The sequence below is a fragment of the Girardinichthys multiradiatus genome, chromosome 5 (assembly GCF_021462225.1).
Source record: "Girardinichthys multiradiatus isolate DD_20200921_A chromosome 5, DD_fGirMul_XY1, whole genome shotgun sequence".
Classification (NCBI taxonomy): Eukaryota; Metazoa; Chordata; class Actinopteri; order Cyprinodontiformes; family Goodeidae; genus Girardinichthys; species Girardinichthys multiradiatus.
This window is the reverse complement of record NC_061798.1, coordinates 44,389,540-44,408,210: the sequence shown is the minus strand read 5'-3', so window position 1 is coordinate 44,408,210 and position 18,671 is coordinate 44,389,540. Positions and strand designations below refer to the sequence as shown.

The following is an 18,671-nucleotide window of genomic DNA, read 5'->3' as shown; positions in this document are numbered from 1 at the left end:
CCATGTGTTTGCTGTATCCCCTAAATGCTACATGACAAACTCCGAACATGACTTCCTATGGCTTTCTTTTAACAGTGGTTTTCTCCTTGCCATTCATCCATGAAGGCCATATTTGTGGTGTGCAAAACTAATAGCTATCCAGTCAACAGAATTTCCCACCTGAGCCCTGCAGCTCCTTCAGAGTTGCCATAGGCCTTTTGGCTGCTTCTTGGTTTAATGCTCTCCATGCCCAGCCTGTCGGTTAGGTGGATAACCATATATTGGTAGGTTTGCAGATATTTTTATTTATATTTTTAGAGGGTGGGCTTAAAGGGGCACTGAAGATGTGCAATGGTTGGAATATTGTTTTATAACCTAACCCTGATTTAAACTGCTGCACAACTTTCTCCCAGACCTGTTTGTGGGGTTCCTTGGTCTTTGTGATGTTGTTTGGTCTCTAATGTTCTCTAACACACATCTGACTTTACAGAACAGCTGCTAAGATTAAACCAATTAGGTGACTTCTGAAGACAACTGGGTGCACTAGATTTTATGTTGGGATACCAGATTAAAGGGACTGAGTATAAATTCACACCAAACTCTTCAGATGTTTTGTTTGCTTTTCTTTTTTGAGCAATGGATCATTTTACTCTCACTTCTCAACTCTGCACTTAAGTTGGTCACATGAAATTCTAATAACATACAAGTTTGAGGTTTTAAGGTGACAAAATGTCAAAGAGTTCAAGAGCTTTAAATACTTTTCCAAGTCACTGTAAGCTTATTCTTTGAGAAATAATAAGAAGTAATATTAGACCGATGGTAAATACGTAAAAAAATACTTGCTGCTATTTATATGTGTAAAACTGTATTTTAACTGCTTTAAAATGTTCTCAACTAAGAATTCTGAAGATCTTTCAAGGATTTTTCTTTAACAATTGGCTGTGGAGGTTACATTTATATTCCTGTGCAGGTGTTTGTATCTGACCACTATCTGGCTGAGATGTGTTGCTTTTTAAAGCCACTTTGTACTTAACCCTGAAATATCCACGGGCCGCTAGGTGGCGACAAAGTCTGTTGTCCCCGTTCTTCGGTGACGCCACTTAAACGCGACCCATTCGCCCATGTGACGTCTCTGACCTTCTGGCGGGGTAAAAACCAGGATTTTAACTCAGATTAATACATGCCGAGCAGGTGACAATGCTTGTTGTGAGGAAAGCTGTGCAGATGGCGGTGAGGAAGCACCTCTCCAGGTCATTTTCTGCCTCCCGGACTCATCTACAGGAGAGAAAAGTGAGTAGTTTACCTCACATGAGTGCAGCCTCTTTAATCCACTGTTCCTGCAAGCCGCAGCAGCAGCCGAGTGAGGACCCGTGTGTGTGTGTGTGTGTGTGTGTGTGTGTGTGTGTGTGTGTGTGTCTCTCTGCAGGGTCTGGTCCTGGGAGTGTTTGAGAAGGAGGCAGAGGAGGGAGGTCTTCATCTGACAGAGGCTGCAGCCAGGTTTGATCAGTCTCTGTCCGGAAAGCTCTCAGATCTGCTGAAAATGTGAGTTTCTTCTTCTGTCTATCAGCTGATGTGATCAACATTATACAGTTGCATCCTAGTAAATTATAATAACATTGAAAGTTAAATAGTAAATTAATTCTTAAAGTGAAATTTGTTTTAGAATGCTCTACATGAATGGTGAGCTGTGTTGTCTGTTGGCCATGTTCTGGCCTACACATGAGGAAGACTACTGACCTCAAGTGTTGTTCAGCAGACAGTCCTATTTCTGAAAAAGCTGGTTGTTTGGAGTGCTTTATCAGAGCATATCAATGGAAAATTGAGTGGAAGGAAAAGTGTGGTAGGAAAAGGTTCTCATTCTACAGAGATAATCTCAGCCTTGACAGGATCGTGAATGATAGAGTGGGTAGAGATTCCTAGAGTGTGGACTGTAACTATGATCAATAGATTACATTTGATAAAGAGTAAAAGGGCTGCACTGCTCAGTGGCAGTACTCAATTCTGAAATATGTTTGAAAATAAATGTCTCAGACTCTGTAGGAAGGATGGAGAGGCCCAGAAATCATGTCTCTTAAGCTCTAGTGTGAAGCTTCCATAGTCATGTCCAAAGTCAGCTCTGATGTCTTCACGTTTCCTCTTTTTATGCAGAAGACCTGAAGGCAGTGGCAGTTCTAGACCAACTTAACCTGGGGGGCCTGGGTGGGGCCAGTGTTTTTTCATGGGGCCACAGAAGAAATAAAAAAAACAATCTTATGGAGGTCCAGGATGCTTCGATAGCGGCCTTTAGCTCATCCAGAGTGTTGGGTCTTGAGTCTCTCAACGTTCTCTTCACAATATCCCACAGATTCTCTATGGGGTTCAGGTCAGGAGAGTTGGCAGGCCAATTGAGCACAGTGATACCATGGTCAGTAAACCATTTACCAGTGGTTATGGCACTGTGAGCAGGTGCCAGGTCGTGCTGAAAAATGAAATCTTCATCTCCATAAAGCTTTTCAGCAGATGGAAGCATGAAGTGCTCCAAAATCTCCTGATAGCTAGCTGCATTGACCCTGCCCTTGATAAAACACAGTGGACCAACACCAGCAGCTGACACGGCACCCCAGACCATCACTGACTGTGGGAACTTGACACTGGACTTCTGGCATTTTGGCATTTCCTTCTCCCCAGTCTTCCTCCAGACTCTGGCACCTTGATTTCCGAATGACATGCAGAATTTGCTTTCATCCGAAAAAAGTACTTTGGACCACTGAGCAACAGTCCAGTGCTGCTTCTCTGTAGCCCAGGTCAGGCGCTTCTGCCGCTGTTTCTGGTTCAAAAGTGGCTTGACCTGGGGAATGCGGCACCTGTAGCCCATTTCCTGCACACGCCTGTGCACGGTGGCTCTGGATGTTTCTACTCCAGACTCAGTCCACTGCTTCCGCAGGTCCCCCAAGGTCTGGAATCGGCCCTTCTCCACAATCTTCCTCAGGGTCCGGTCACCTCTTCTCATTGTGCAGCGTTTTTGTGCCACACTTTTTCCTTCCCACAGACTTCCCACTGAGGTGCCTTGATACAGCACTCTGGGAACAGCCTATTTGTTCAGAAATGTCTTTCTGTGTCTTACCCTCTTGCTTGAGGGTGTCAATAGTGGCCTTCTGGACAGCAGTCAGGTCGGCAGTCTTACCCATGATTGGGGTTTTGAGTGATGAACCAGGCTGGGAGTTTTAAAGGCCTCAGGAATCTTTTGCAGGTGTTTAGAGTTAACTTGTTGATTCAGATGATTAGGTTCATAGCTCGTTTAGAGACCCTTTTAATGATATGCTAATTTTGTGAGATAGGAATTTTGGGTTTTCATGAGCTGTATGCCAAAATCATCCGTATTAAGACAATAAAAGATCTGAAATATTTCAGTTAGTGTGCAATGAATCTAAAATATATGAATGTTAAATTTTCATAATGACATTATGGAAAATAATGAACTTTATCACAACATGCTAATATTTTGAGAAGGACCTGTATACCGTACTCTTTAAATATATCACTCTGGGTGTAAATCTGTATTATGTGAGTTTCACCATTTTTAAACTGATTTAGTGAAATCAAAATTCTTGACAACATTTACATTTATTAAGATGCTACAGTACTTTCACTACTGTAGCATAAGAAAACAAACATAGTTAAGTTATTTTTATGTAACTTCAAAAAGTCCACTAATGCTCACTGAAAATAAAAACATTGCTGAGACATGAAGCATTAGTTTCCACTGCAGGATTTCACCAAATAAGTTAGTGAAAAGCTCATTGAAGAGGAAAAAACCGTTTATTCTGCCTTGTTTGGCTTTGGGTCAATGACATAAGAACCACAAGAATCTGTTGCTAAATTTAAAACAGAAAAACAAAAGTTGTATTATATCTCATCAGATTGAGATATAATAATATTATTTGTGCCATATATTTTTATTTGAAGCAATAATACAGACCAGCATGGTAAAAACACACTACCTGCAAAGTGTTGTTTGCTATTTTAAATACCTTATATGTGTGATAATATCTTTTTTTTTTTTTTTTTCGCAGTTGTGCTCTTGATAGCTTAACACAAGCGTAACAGATATTAGCTGGTGATTTAGTCAGGATGTCTTCTTAGAAAGCCATCCTACAGTCAGGTGATTAACAGACTTGGTGCTCATGGCTTCCTAACCATAGTTTTAAAACAGAGTTCCCTTAATAATAGTTATGGGTGGGGCTTTTTTGGTTTTTTTCTTTTTGTCACACCTTGACCTTCCATGTTTTTCATGCCTGGACATTTTTCCGAACAATCAAATTAGTCTTTCTTGTAAACATCGGGAAACGTGCATTAGCCGTCTTTCAACCAGCTGACTAGCAGTGCCCAACAAGGGGAGATTACTCTATGCTCTAATTCAGCTGGAGAAAACTCCTGTTACTCTTTTTTTTAAACTGTGGTATAATACTTTCATTTGCTAACTGGTCCATCTTTACTGTAATATTTAAACACCTCAGAAAATTCCTCAGGAAGTTTTAGGATCTCCTTTTTACATTTGAATTATTGCCAGTTTTTGACTTTTTGGGGATGCTGGTATCGGCTAATGGAACTATTTTTTTTCCCCCATATTTCTTTTCCGTTATGTTTATTTTACTTATGCAGAATAGACAAATCACTCAGGGTGCACCGATCGATTGGTCGGCTGATTGATGGGCCCAGATTTCTTTAATTTTGGGCCGATTCTTACGTGTGAAACCGATCTTATCAATTGATCTTATATACTTGTCTAACCTGTTGTGCAAGTTTTGTTTGTTTTTAAAATGTGAAAAATGAACTAAAGGACTAAAGGAACTGCAATACTTTAAACCTTTCATTTATATTTGAGAACAATACCTCATTTGTATTGCTTCATGGGTATTGTTCAGTGTTTTGTTGATAAAATAAAATTGGAGGCGCAGCGCCGATAGTGTAGGGGTTAAGCGCGCGACCATATACGGAGGCTACAGTCCTCGAAGCGGCTGTCCCGGGTTCGAGACCCGGACCCGGCGACATTTGCCAAATATCTTCCCCTCTCTCTACCCCTCTTTCCTGTCTGTCTACTGTCAAAAAGTTAAAAATAAAGGCCGCTAGTGCCGAAAAAATATTTTTAAAATAAAATTGGAACATTGAAGGTGTATTGTGACCTTATAACACCTTACAGTGTGAGTTGTACAAAAAAAAAATCAGTATCAGCCGAAATTCGAATGGGCAGGTCAGGATTTTTTTAAAATTGGTGATCGGCCAGAAAACTGCGATCAGTGCACACCTACAAATCAGATGACTGCAATATGATTAAATCATTATTTGGCAGGAATTGAGTGTTTTTGCTTAACAAACCTTTTGCTTTTCCACCAGTGCTGCACCTGTTCTCAAGAAAGGCAAAAGCAGGATATTCTATGGAATTCACCAGGTACCAAGGTGTTGCATTAACAATTTAATCCCATTCTTTTATTGGCTTTAGAGTAAAGCCTACTCTTATCCTCATCAGGACTTCCCTTGTGTGGCAGTAGTCGGGTTGGGCAAGGACAATGAAGGCGTTTGTGGGGCTGAAAACTGGGACACCAAGAAGGAGAACATCAGACACGCTGTGTCAGGTAGGACACACACTGTCTGATCTCTGGTAGATTTTCAGAAGGTGTTTTACTGATATGTAGGTTTTTCATCAGTTGGCTGTAAGATTCTTCAGGAGCTGGAGGTGAATCACGTTGAGGTGGACGACTGCGGTGACGCCAAGTCGGCTGCAGAAGGCGCTGTTCTGGGATTGTTTTGCTACGACCAACTAAAGTCCAAGAAGAAAACCAGAGTAACCACACAGTTGCATGGAAGGTAACCCCATAATCAAGCAGCTGCAGACCTTCTCAGTTCACTGATAATTTGTTAAACAGATGTATTAAGAGTTTATCTGTGTTTTACCAGCGCTGATGTGGACGACTGGAAGCAAGGTGTCGTTTATGCAGAAGGTCAGAACCTAGCCCGCTTTCTCATGGAGGCTCCAGCCAATCACATCACTCCGACTGCTTTCGCCAACACCATTGAAGAGAAAGTCGCTCCATACGCTGACCGAGTTACCGTGAATAAACGGTTTGTTGGGTTTTCTCATTCACCTTCATTTATAAAACCAGAGAAACATCAAGCTTTGTAAGTTGTGTCTAATATGTGTTTTTAATTGAATTCTGACTTATTATAAATTCTTTAATATTATTTGCTTACTTACCTGTTAGGTTACTGACATATTTACTTTTTTACTTACTTTCTAAACTTATTTTTTACTATTTCTTTTTTTTATGTATTTTTTTGTATTATTATTTCTTACCATCTGTTTTTGGCAACATGACAGAAAATACCCTGATATTACTGGTTTAAATATTTCCAGTATGTGATCAAGCTGTCCTTCAGTTTAGCAGGTGACCGACAGCTGGTAATAAAACATGATACCCGAACTGATGATATTGATCCTTGCTGCTCTCTGAATTTCAAAGAAAGGAAAATAGTTTTTATCTAACACATAACCAGATTTATTATTATTATTAGTATTTCTATTATTGTTTATTTTTCTTTTGTGTCTTTTATTTGCAGACCAAAGGCTTGGATTGAGGAGCAACAGATGGGAGCCTTTCTCAGCGTGACGAGGGGTTCAGAGGAGCCCCCTGTCTTCCTGGAGCTGTACTACAACGGCTGCCCTGACAAGAAGCAGCTACCATTGATGCTGGTGGGCAAAGGCATCACATTTGACAGGTTAACCATTAAAACCCTCACAGCAGCTCACTTCTGATATTGACTATAATCACGTCGCCTCATTTATAAACCAGTCTGTGTGTTAACTTTGTTCCTCTCTGTTTCCTTTGTGTGTTTAGCGGTGGCATCTCTCTGAAGCCATCTCAGTCCATGGACGCGATGCGAGCCGATATGGGTGGAGCTGCCACTGTTTGCGCCTCCATCGTCACAGCAGCAGCTCTGAAACTCCCGGTGAACATAATCGGTGGGCTTTTATCTGTACATCCCCTTCTATCTGGCTCCATTTTAGTGTATCTGGAGAAACATCATCCCTGTTTTTGCTTCAACCAGGTCTGGCCCCATTGTGTGAGAACATGCCCAGTGGAAAGGCCACCAAACCTGGTGATGTTGTCACAGCCAAGAACGGGAAAACAGTCCAGGTGGGTCAAGGCGTTTGATTGGCCCAAACAGCTGTCTGAGTGAGTGTGTTTACTGATGAGCTGGTTTATATGTTTCATTAAGGTGGATAATACAGACGCAGAGGGCAGACTGGTCCTCGCTGATGCTCTCTGTTATGGACATACATTTAACCCCAGAGCTATTGTCAATGTTGCTACGCTAACTGGTAGGTTTTCTACACAGATTCACATCAGCTTCTAAAACAACCAGGTTTTGCTGGTAGTAGTTCTAGTTAAATGTGTTATTAATATATTATTATTATTATTACTATGAATTTAAAACATGGCTGACCTCCTTCTTGAAGGTGCCATGGATGTAGCTCTGGGCTCAGCAGCAACAGGAGTGTTTACAAATTCGGATTGGCTCTGGGAGCAGCTGCACAAGGTAGACAAGAAGCAAAGCACAGCACGACTCGTCAATGTCTCGGCTTCTCTGTTGACTAATGGTGTGTGTGCGCGTTTGTGTCTGTGTGTACAGGCCAGTGTTGTGACAGGTGACAGAGTTTGGAGGATGCCTCTGTTCCAACATTACTCCAAGCAGGTTACTGACTGCCAGCTAGCCGACCTCAACAACGTCGGCAAGTACAGCCGGTACGAACCTGACCGCCGCTCTCAGTGAATCCCTCTCAGCTCCTCCATGAGCCGTCATGGAGGCAGACAGAGGTCTAAAGGGCTACCATCCTTGCTGCACAGTCTGGAAATGTGGGGAATTTTTTATGAAATATTTTCCGGTTCTGGATAATTATGGAAAGATACTTGTCTTTCCTTACTTCCACCATTCCTTGTGCCTTTTTTGCTCATTTCCTTCTTTCCATACATGATTCTCTTTCTTCCTGCAGATTTGCTCAGTACCTTTTCCTTGTCCTTCATTACTTGTGCCCTTACTTATTTTATTCTTGCATTGTGTTCTCTCTCATTCCTTGTTTATGTTCTTGCTTGTGTTTTTTTCAGTTTTATCCCTTTTGTCTTTTATGTCTTTCCTTACTTTTTTCTTTTTTCCTAATTGTGTTGTCCTCCTTCCTGGTCTCTTTCTTTCCACCCCTCCTAGTTTCTTCCTAAAACCTATCTGATGTAGACATTTTGCCTTAAATACATATAGAATGTTTGTATTTTAAAATTGGCTAAAAAGTACAGAGAAATCTAGGAATTTGAGTCTGGGAGAGTATGAAATTTTTACATGAAAATGTAAAGGTGGGTTTCACTGGTTCCTGACCTGTTTCACCATAGATTTTTTTTTTCTCTGTAGTTCTGGTGGCGCGTGCACAGCAGCTGCTTTCCTCAAGGAGTTCGTCACAGCTCCTCACTGGGCTCATCTGGACATTGCTGGTGTGATGAGTAACAAAGACGAAGTTCCCTACCTGAGGAAAGGCATGTCTGGAAGGCCGACACGTACACTGGTGGAGTTTGCTGCTGGGTTGGCCCACAGTGGCTGAGAGATGGAGAAAAAATCTAGCAAAGTGCAAAGCTTCCTCAGTTGGTGATCAAAGATCTTCCAACATGGATAAGAGTCAAAGTTTATGCTGAGTATAAGATACATAGATTAACTATTACTGCCAACTGTTAGCAATATGCAGTGCTGTGAAACGGCATTTGCCTTTTCTCACACCTAATTGTTTCAGATCATCAAATACCATCAACTTACCCCATGTAAAAATATAATTAAAGTATAATTGCTTTGCTGCTCCAGCTATCAGTCTGTGACCTTATGCTCAAGGGGACCTGAGTGATCCTGCAGGACATCTATCCAGAACATATCTGAATGGCTTAGAAAAAGCAAATGAAGGTTTTGGAGTGACATATTCAAAGTCTGTACTTAAATCAGATATAAACATTGTGATACGATGTTAAACAGCCTCTAATGTGGCTAAATTAAAACTACTGCAATGAATAGTGATCCAAATCTCCCCTTCAGCAATGTAAAAAACTAGCCCTTGATGGCAGTTGCTGCTTCTAAAGGTGGGGCAACCAGTTATTAGGTTTAATAATTGGGCAAATACTTTTTCATATAGGGCCAGGTTGGTTTGGATAGCCTTTTCTCCTAAATAAATAAAATCTTCATTCATAAACAGCATTTTTTGTTTTCTGGTGTTATTTTTATAATATTAAAATTAGTTTGATCTGAAATGTGGGTGAAAAAAAAAAAGGAAAAAAACATACGAAATCTTTAAGGGGCAAATAATGTTTTACAGTGCTGTTAAAGAACAATTTGTTGGTTGTTTCCCGCATAACTTTTTGTAATATTCATGTTCTTAAAATAAACGGTAGTTGCTTAGGAAAAGTATCTACTGTTTGAGGTGGATAGTGTGTATTATACTGAGGTAAATTAAACATTACAGAGAAACAGCCACATTCTTTGTGTAAAAATCCTTAAAATGGTTTCCTACCATATTGCAGTAGAATAATGTCACACTGAAAAACACATTAAACCATTAAATTGAGAGTATTTGTTCAGTTGTGGAAAAAAATCGCTTGTTAACAAAGTATTGTTTTTAACAGAATTGCTAATTGCACAAAATATCTGCTTCTTTATTTTATGTGTTAATGGGTGTCTGTGGAGTTGAAATATTTGATCCATGACTTTCCATTTCTGTGGGGTATAAATATGTGACAGAGGCCCGTTTAGCTTACCCACCTAGACTCGTCAAGCCCCTATTTTTGTTTTTTTGTTTTTTACCGTGGATAGTGAGAGAGGTGGTGAAGGTTTAAAAAAGTCTAATCCTAAGCACCTTGAGTGCCTTGTTGCTGAAAAGCACTATATAGATAAACTTGACTTGACTAATCCAGAGATTGTTAAGAACTGAAGCAATGAGTGGCATTTTATAGTCGTCAATTTGACAAAATCTACATGCAGGTTTTTGGGTGCAAAAAGGCTTTTCTGTCCTACCATCACACATTTAAACATGTGGAGTTTGCTAAACTCTGACTATTTGACTGGAACCATTTACTTTGGTCAGATGAGAATATGGTCAAGCTTTTTCTGCAACTAATGTGAGTTTAGGGTGAAACAAAATATTTAGAAAATATTTTCTTTTCCAAAGGCCCTGGGAACCCTGTTGATGGACCAGGTCTGGTGAATAATTTGATTTCCAGGACATTATAGGCACAAATGTGGTGGATTCTGCCAGAAAACTTTACATTTCCCCCAATAAAGGTGCTCAAATTAAAGGTTATATTTTTTTTCAGTTTGATGCTGAAATAAGTTAATTTCTTTTAAAAGTTTTTACACATCTTTACTAGGGGTGCCAGTACAGTTGCCAGCATTGTGTCCTTTATAGCTTCTCAAAATCATGGCCATTAGGATGTTTAACATTTTCTATTATTCAGATTTCATAATTTCCTCATTACCACTGAACATATCAGTTTGTATTTGCTCCCAATCTGATACAGCATTGGAAACAAGGTTAGATGTTTTTAGTTTGATTATATATAAAGTTTTTCAATATTTCTTAAGCTAAAGTGGCACTTTGAAATAATTTCCCATGTCCAAATTAGTTGATTTCTCTTTATGGCTGGGAAGAAACCAGGCAATATCCAAAGGACCTTTGTAAAGCTTGGAGAATTACTAATTATAATACCACCTTAGCAATAGGAAAATGTGACTCATTTAAATCTGAACACTGTATAAAGAAAGTATTAATCGCAGTCCTGATTATATTGTATTCTTTTAGTTTATTTCTATATAAAGTCCGATTGCTTCCTTATTTTTTATTTCATTATTTAGTGTAGAATTCTGCTTATTGTGCATCTAATTTCCTATCAACGTAACCCACTTTCACCTCATTTAATCTCATAATTAGTTAATTTTCTTTGCTGCCTCCCCGTCGATACTCTGGGTTTTCTAATCACTGCATTCATCTTTGGGCAAAACTATATAGTGAGGTGCGCATGCGCGTAACCCAGAGAAAGATGGCCTCGTCCATCAATGGTATTTTTCCAGGCCAGCAGCCGCCCGGTGCTAATCCCGTTGGGGTTCCTCCTGGACCGGCTCAACCGAGCTTTCCCGGTACCGTTCCTCGGGTTCAGGGAAGCAATACCCTGGTCGACGAACTGGAGGCTTCCTTCGAGGTAGGAGGCAAGAGGGCTCGATTAGCTTTGTTGTTAGCTGCGTTAGCATTAGCTGTTGTGGCTAACATTGATCGTAAATATATTTTATTGCAAGCTATTGTTTGGTTGTTATCTATCATTTTATTAGATTGGTCTGCTTTCATTGTGGGTCTTTTGTGGAAACCGCTACAGTTTAGCGCTAGTTTTCTGCGCCGACTTGTGTTGGTGAGTCACTAACAATCTGGAGCTTCAACTCTTCATTTCACCGGTTTAAGCTAAGTATAGTCAGGATTTCCCCCTTTTCAAATGTACACATTTTCATAAATAACACCCAAAAAACACAATTGTTGTCGAATACAGCGTTTCTTAAACACCACTAGAAATGCACAGAGTACAAATTTACTAGCTGATTCTGAATTTTAATTTTTCGCTTTCTGCAGGACTCTGATCTCCCCACCTCTCCTTTATAGTTTAGTTTATTTAGCGCCTATCAACAGTAAACGTCATCAAATCAAATTCTTTTCACAAGACAGACAGATCGGATTTATACACAGGGACATATAATTATATACAACCAATCATGTAGATGGATTAAAATCAGTTGGATGCGTTTTAATTTGTTTGTTGTGTTTATTGTGCCAATTGATAAAACGTTTTCTGGATAAAGAAGCCCAGGCCATTTGTTTAGTGTCATTCACTTAGCAGCAACACTATACCAAGCATGTGGCATCAGTGGAAAGTAACAAGTTCCTTTTGAAAAGAAAGAAATCTCAGGCAGAGTATATATTTACTTTAAAAATACTTCTATATGAACAAAAAACGTAATACCATTTGGTCTGCATACAGTTCAAACAAATAAGATGCAATATTTTAGTGTAAAGAAGTCAAATTTGAAAAAATGAACTTTGACTGTCAGAGTTAGGGGGGCTGCCTCACCACTCCAATAAACCTACCAGGGGAACACTGATGTTTCTCCGTGTTCGTGTTTATCTGCACATCAAGACTTGAATAGGCAGGTTCTTCCGCCATAACTCAGAAACAATGTAGTTCCTCTCTCTCTGCAGTAATTAGGTAAAATGTACAGACGTTTTAATAATTTACTACATGTTGTGATTTTTTTTGTTTTTTTTTTTAGGGGGCCGCCGGGCTTTTTGGTGGCGGAAAGTTCCCCCTCTTGGATAATGGGAGGGGAAACGCTGCATTTATCTCGGCTCATGAGGCTCATCAGATACTTTCAGATCATTTTCAGAACAGAGCAAGCCCTCCTACAGCTTAAAATAGAGGATCTGTGAATTTCCAAGTGATCCAAAATTCCAGTGAAAGTCTTTACAGATCAGTCAAGTCCTTTCTGGTAGAATCTGGGTTCAGCCTGTCTCTGCTGTACATCTCTCGCTTTTTAAAAGTTCTTGTTTTCATCCTTTGTAACAAATTATTTCCTCACTCTCTGACATTATTCCTGAGGAGGTTTTGAAATGATCCTGGATATCAGATCGTCTTAGTGTAAATGTGCACATTCAACCTGGCCCCACAAACCTTTTGTCATCTTTTTTCATTGATTAAGTTGTTCTAAAACTGAAATAATGTTCATGAAAGCAGGTTTGCTAAATTTGATCTCTGTCCTTCAGGCCTGCTTTTCATCACTAGTAAGTCAAGACTATGTCAACGGCACAGATCAGGAGGAGATAAGGACTGGTCAGTGTAGTGCTGCATTTTTATATTAATAGTGTTTCTTTTTGGTAATCTCTATTTAAAAGCATACATATTCAATTTGAAGGTGTGGACCAGTGCATCCAGAAGTTCCTGGATGTGGCTCGACAGACGGAGTGTTTCTTCTTACAGAAGAGGCTTCAGCTGTCTGTGCAGAAACCAGAGCAGGTGTTGAAAGAGGTAAACATTTGGATTGGACTGACTTATTACATGACGTATTTGACATTTACAAGTTGCTAATTCCTTGCTGTCAGTAAAATCTGGCTCTTCTCCTCTCAAGTACATTTCTCCTCTCCCTTCAGGATGTGTCAGACCTGCGTAATGAGCTACAGAGGAAAGAAATGCTGGTTCAGAAGCATTTGGCCAAGCTGCACCACTGGCAACAAGTACTGGAGGATGTGAGCGGTCAGCATCGTAAGCCCACAGACCTTCCCCCTCCAGGACCGCTGGCCTTTCTGGAACAGGCCTCAGCTAGTCTGCCCCCTGCTCCTTTAAAACCAAGCTAGGGCACCAAAGCCCTTTCACACCTGTAGAAGCTGCCCTGCACTAAAAACGCAAAGTCATCCTGTGTGCAGGAGAACTGTCACATTTGGTGTTAGCTGGCTTTGGGAAGAGTGAATGGACAACTACGTTCTGGTCAGAAATGCAGATAATTGCTGCCATTTAGGTATGTAGACTGTATAGACAGCTATCATTGGAAAGAAGATACTTTTTACAACTTTTCTGCCTGGTTTTTGATGTGTGTAAATATTTTGAATATTTTTTATGTGAGAATAAAATTTGTATTTTGTGTGTTGTGTATTTTTTTGTTGTTTTACATCTTTTTGTTTTTTTGAAAAAAATATTTGAGTCTGTTCGCACTTCATCCCCACATGACTTTATGTCATGTATAAGGATTTCCATTGGGCCTTGGTTTGGTAAACCAGATCGCCAGTCCACCCTGCCTTTCCCATAACGATGGGCCCTAGATCCCCCCCATCGCAACCCTGCAAATATAGACAACCGATAAATGGCTGGGGCCATTCATCGAGCTTTTGAAAAAGCTTGATGTTAGCCTCTTATCCATAATGCGTGTTTTGGATAATTCTTTTACTTTGGAACCACTCAGGGATGCTTTGGGCCCTGTCCCGATACTCGCACACCCTCGTGTCCCCCAATTGTGTGTTCCTGTTGATGGGTTTGTGTGCGTAGTGTGTCCCAATTCTCCAGAGGGGTCTTTCACCCTGTCCACTGCACCCTCAGTCCACACTCTGGCTAAGTCCGCATCTAAGTGGACTTCGCCTAAGAACGTTTGGAGAAACTTGACTGGCCTGCTTAGAGTCCTGACTTTGACCTTCTTGAACAGCTTTTGGGATAAATTAGAGTGGAGGCTCTAATTCTGGTTTTCTCATGTATGAACACACTGCTAAACCTTGTGGAAGATGTTTACAGAATAGTTCCTGTTATTATTGTTGGGAAGGGGAGTTCATCAACAAATTTGACCTTATAGATTAAGAATAGGATGTCAAAGTATGTATGTATATGTAAAAGTAGATGGATACTTCTGGCAATATAGTGTATCTTGTGGTCATTGAGGCCAAATATATTAGTCTCTGGTTTTGCTAAAGTGGCCAAATAGCTCAACCTTTGTCACCTTTGACCGTTAAGACTTTTCTCCAGAAGGTGGAGTGTGACTAAGTGGGCAGCTGCAAATTTCCACCGAGCTCGGAGGTGTTGATTTTGGAGCAGCAGCTTCTTTCCTGGTTGATACAGTCACAGTTCATGTTAAAATCAACCTTGCTTTGCTGCAGACTGCTGGTCCAGCAGCTTCTAGTTTACATCATGCTTCAGTCCTGGTGGTTTCTAGGTTGATCTCAAAACTGGTCTGGGAATGAATAAAACAGGCTAACATTAAACTTCTGAAATGATCCCAACCTCAACCCCATTGAGAATCTACCATGCTTAAAAACTAGGAACATCAACTCATTTACATGAGATCTGAGAAGATGATCGGTCAACATATCCAGCGGGAATTATGCCAAGACTTGATAGCTAAAAAATGTGTGTGGTTACATTACTTTACCAACTTGCTAAAGGATAGATGACCATGTCAGTGGGAATGTTAATATTTGAGCCTGCTCTGATTATTTTTGACCCTGTGTGGATTATAGTTCATAATAATTTACTTCTGACTTAATTTTTGCTATTAATTATTGCAGTTGTATAACCATTCCACACAGAAAAAAGAACAATTCAAACGCATCTTTAAAAGACCCAAATTAATGACACCTATGTCTTTAACATCGACATCTGACCAGAACTGTGCAAGTATGAAATAGTAAAATGGTTCTCTGCTTTAGCTCCAAATAGGAAAATGTGATCCAGATGCCAAATCAGTGTTGTAAGCATGTCATAGTGTATGAACATAATGTCTTACAGTATTTATGCTATGGACAACGCAGGCGGTTGCTGAAATGATAGAAAACTCATTTGGGCGACAAATGACATGACCTTTGTTTTCCACTTGCACTGCGCCCCAACAGGATGCCGCCCTGGGCGTCAGGCCAAATCTCCCATAGTAAAATCGCTAATGGATACTTTGCAGATCAACACAGCTTCATAATCTCCCAGGAAAAAATGAGCTCCTGATTTAACAAAGAAAATATTCTATTAAATCATTATAAAGGTTATGTTTAGATCTGCAGCTTAATGTTAATCATTTCACATAAAATTAAAACCTTTTGTTTCATTTCATATTTTTACTTTTCATCATTTTCTAGAATTGAAGGCAATGCTTTCACTCCGCCTGTTGGCTGTAATGTATGCAGTGTGTTCACACCATAACAGACTTGTTCTCCTCGCCTTCTCAGCTCCTGCTTCTTCACAGCCAGACAAAGATCCTCACAGATGGGTTCTGGAGGAAAGAGCTCTCACCAAAAACTCGGATCTCTGCTCCTCATTAGACTAGAAATCGATTAGGGATTTAATATTTTACAGCAAGCAGTTGTCTGTTTTTGGCTCTCACTTAAGATTGTATTGATATAACGTAAACTGGAATGAATTAGCCTGTTATGAATGTTGTCGTTTTTTTAAAGGCATTATGTCAGGACCAATGTTAACACATAGCGTGAACAAACAGATGCTACTGAAATGCTGGAATATATCATATATTATGCATGTCATAAAATTATTTTATACAGTGTTTGCAAAGGTGGAACAGTCAAAGTATTGCATGTGAAAGTTCATGGAAACTAGAAGGATGCTCAAAATCTTTATGTAAAATTAGCTACACAAAGATTAATAAAACTAATTTATTAATTTAAATGGCGAAAAATCGCATTTAAGTTCATAAGCTTCTTAGCCTGCGTTTTGCAGGCAGATATAGCTCAGTAACAGTACATTTATTTTAAACATGTCGGGTATATTGGGTCAGCTTAATCATCTAATATTTTTATATTAAACAGATGATTATTGACCTTTAATGACGAATAATGAGGAAAAGAAGGATGATATGGACTTACTACAGCAATTATATGGAGGTAAATAAAACCATTCCTTTATCCAAATTAGTTTACCCAGTCAGAAAAAAGGTTCAGCGTAAAAACAAAATAGTTTAGTCGCTGTGTGGTGTATGGTAAGACAATGTATCATATAATATGATAACTAAACCGGGTCTTCAGGTATCCGTGATGTAATTCTTCCAAGATAGACTAAAGTGTGTTTCAAATTGTAATTTGACCCATGGCTAACAATTCTCATGCATCTGTAAAAATGTGACTGCGCTTTAAGTATTTGCAGATTTATACTTTGAACCCAGAGTAAGCATCGGGAATGTAATTCTTACATGGAGAAACTCAAATTCCAGATCAGTTGAGCTAAAACAAGGACAGAATACAATTGTGAAAAACAAAAAAACTTGTTTCAAATATATATTATGGGACTATATGGAATGCAATTTCAATATAGTGTTGGTAAAATTAAAATTACAAATGATAACAATTATAGTATGTATCTGAGCTGTTTCTCCAAATAAGGTTTTTATTCAGTTATATATATGTTTTACAAATTGTGGCCTACATTTCTGTCCAGCTTACATTTGTACTCAGCTTCCTTAGCTCTGATACTTCTAAATCAAATCGAGTTCAACCAGTTGCCTTCACATAATTAATTAGACTTAGTCTGCTTGTGTGTAGTTTTATCCAAGTATGAGTACAGCTCTACAGGGGATTCTTATACCCCTAAAATAAAGTCCATTGCATACAATTACCTGCAGAAGTCATCAGATTAATACAGGTCCTTCTCAAAATATTAGCATATTGTGATAAAGTTCATTATTTTCCATAATGTCATGATGAAAATTTAACATTCATATATTTTAGATTCATTGCACACTAACTGAAATATTTCAGGTCTTTTATTGTCTTAATACGGATGACTGTGGCATACAGCTCATGAAAACCCAAAATTTCTATCTCACAAAATTAGCATATTTCATCCGACCAATAAAAGAAAAGTGTTTTTAATACAAAAAACATCAACCTTCAAATAATCATGTACAGTTATGCACTCAATACTTGGTCGGGAATCCTTTTGCAGAAATGACTGCTTCAATGCGGCGTGGCATGGAGGCAATCAGCCTGTGGCACTGCTGAGGTCTTATGGAGGCCCAGGATGCTTCGATAGCGGCCTTTAGCTCATCCAGAGTGTTGGGTCTTGAGTCTCTCAACGTTCTCTTCACAATATCCCACAGATTCTCTATGGGGTTCAGGTCAGGAGAGTTGGCAGGCCAATTGAGCACAGTGATACCATGGTCAGTAAACCATTTACCAGTGGTTTTGGCACTGTGAGCAGGTGCCAGGTCGTGCTGAAAAATGAAATCTTCATCTCCATAAAGCTTTTCAGCAGATGGAAGCATGAAATGCTCCAAAATCTCCTGATAGCTAGCTGCATTGACCCTGCCCTTGATAAAACACAGTGGACCAACACCAGCAGCTGACACGGCACCCCAGACCATCACTGACTGTGGGTACTTGACACTGGACTTCTGGCATTTTGGCATTTCCTTCTCCCCAGTTCAAAAGTGGCTTGACCTGGGGAATGCGGCACCTGTAGACCATTTCCTGCACACGCCTGTGCACGGTGGCTCTGGATGTTTCTACTCCAGACTCAGTCCACTGCTTCCGCAGGTCCCCCAAGGTCTGGAATCGGCCCTTCTCCACAATCTTCCTCAGGGTCCGGTCACCTCTTCTCGTTGTTTGCGTTTTCTGCCACACTTTTTCCTTCCCACAGACTTCCCACTGAGGTGCCTTGATACAGCACTCTGGGAACAGCCTATTCGTTCAGAAATTTCTTTCTGTGTCTTACCCTCTTGCTTGAGGGTGTCAATAGTGGCCTTCTGGACAGCAGTCAGGTCGGCAGTCTTACCCATGATTGGGGTTTTGAGTGATGAACCAGGCTGGGACTTTTAAAGGCCTCAGGAATCTTTTGCAGGTGTTTAGAGTTAACTCGTTGATTCAGATGATTAGGTTCATAGCTCGTTTAGAGACCCTTTTAATGATATGCTAATTTTGTGAGATAGGAATTTTGGGTTTTCATGAGCTGTATGCCAAAATCATCTGTATTAAGACAATAAAAGACCTGAAATATTTCAGTTAGTGTGCAATGAATCTAAAATATATGAATGTTAAATTTTCATCATGACATTATGGAAAATAATGAACTTTATCACAATATGCTAATATTTTGAGAAGGACCTGTATGCAGAGTCCACCT

At 39.8% G+C, this 18,671-nt stretch overlaps 2 protein-coding genes across 2 annotated transcripts; both read left to right on the top strand.

The window, feature by feature from the left end:
• The first annotated feature begins 1,077 nt into the window (after window positions 1-1,077).
• On the top strand, window positions 1,078-9,240 carry lap3 (leucine aminopeptidase 3). Its single transcript, XM_047365738.1, has 13 exons — window positions 1,078-1,269; window positions 1,406-1,521; window positions 5,353-5,407; window positions 5,486-5,591; window positions 5,664-5,823; window positions 5,914-6,078; window positions 6,574-6,732; window positions 6,852-6,976; window positions 7,063-7,151; window positions 7,234-7,336; window positions 7,475-7,554; window positions 7,648-7,760; window positions 8,416-9,240. Exons 1-13 carry the CDS (start codon window positions 1,177-1,179, stop codon window positions 8,600-8,602), a joined length of 1,551 nt encoding a protein of 516 aa, XP_047221694.1. The 5' UTR covers window positions 1,078-1,176; the 3' UTR covers window positions 8,603-9,240.
• A 1,807-nt stretch (window positions 9,241-11,047) lies between these two features.
• On the top strand, window positions 11,048-13,712 carry med28 (mediator complex subunit 28). Its single transcript, XM_047365744.1, has 4 exons — window positions 11,048-11,234; window positions 12,839-12,905; window positions 12,988-13,100; window positions 13,223-13,712. Exons 1-4 carry the CDS (start codon window positions 11,055-11,057, stop codon window positions 13,424-13,426), a joined length of 564 nt encoding a protein of 187 aa, XP_047221700.1. The 5' UTR covers window positions 11,048-11,054; the 3' UTR covers window positions 13,427-13,712.
• The last annotated feature ends 4,959 nt before the right edge of the window (window positions 13,713-18,671 follow it).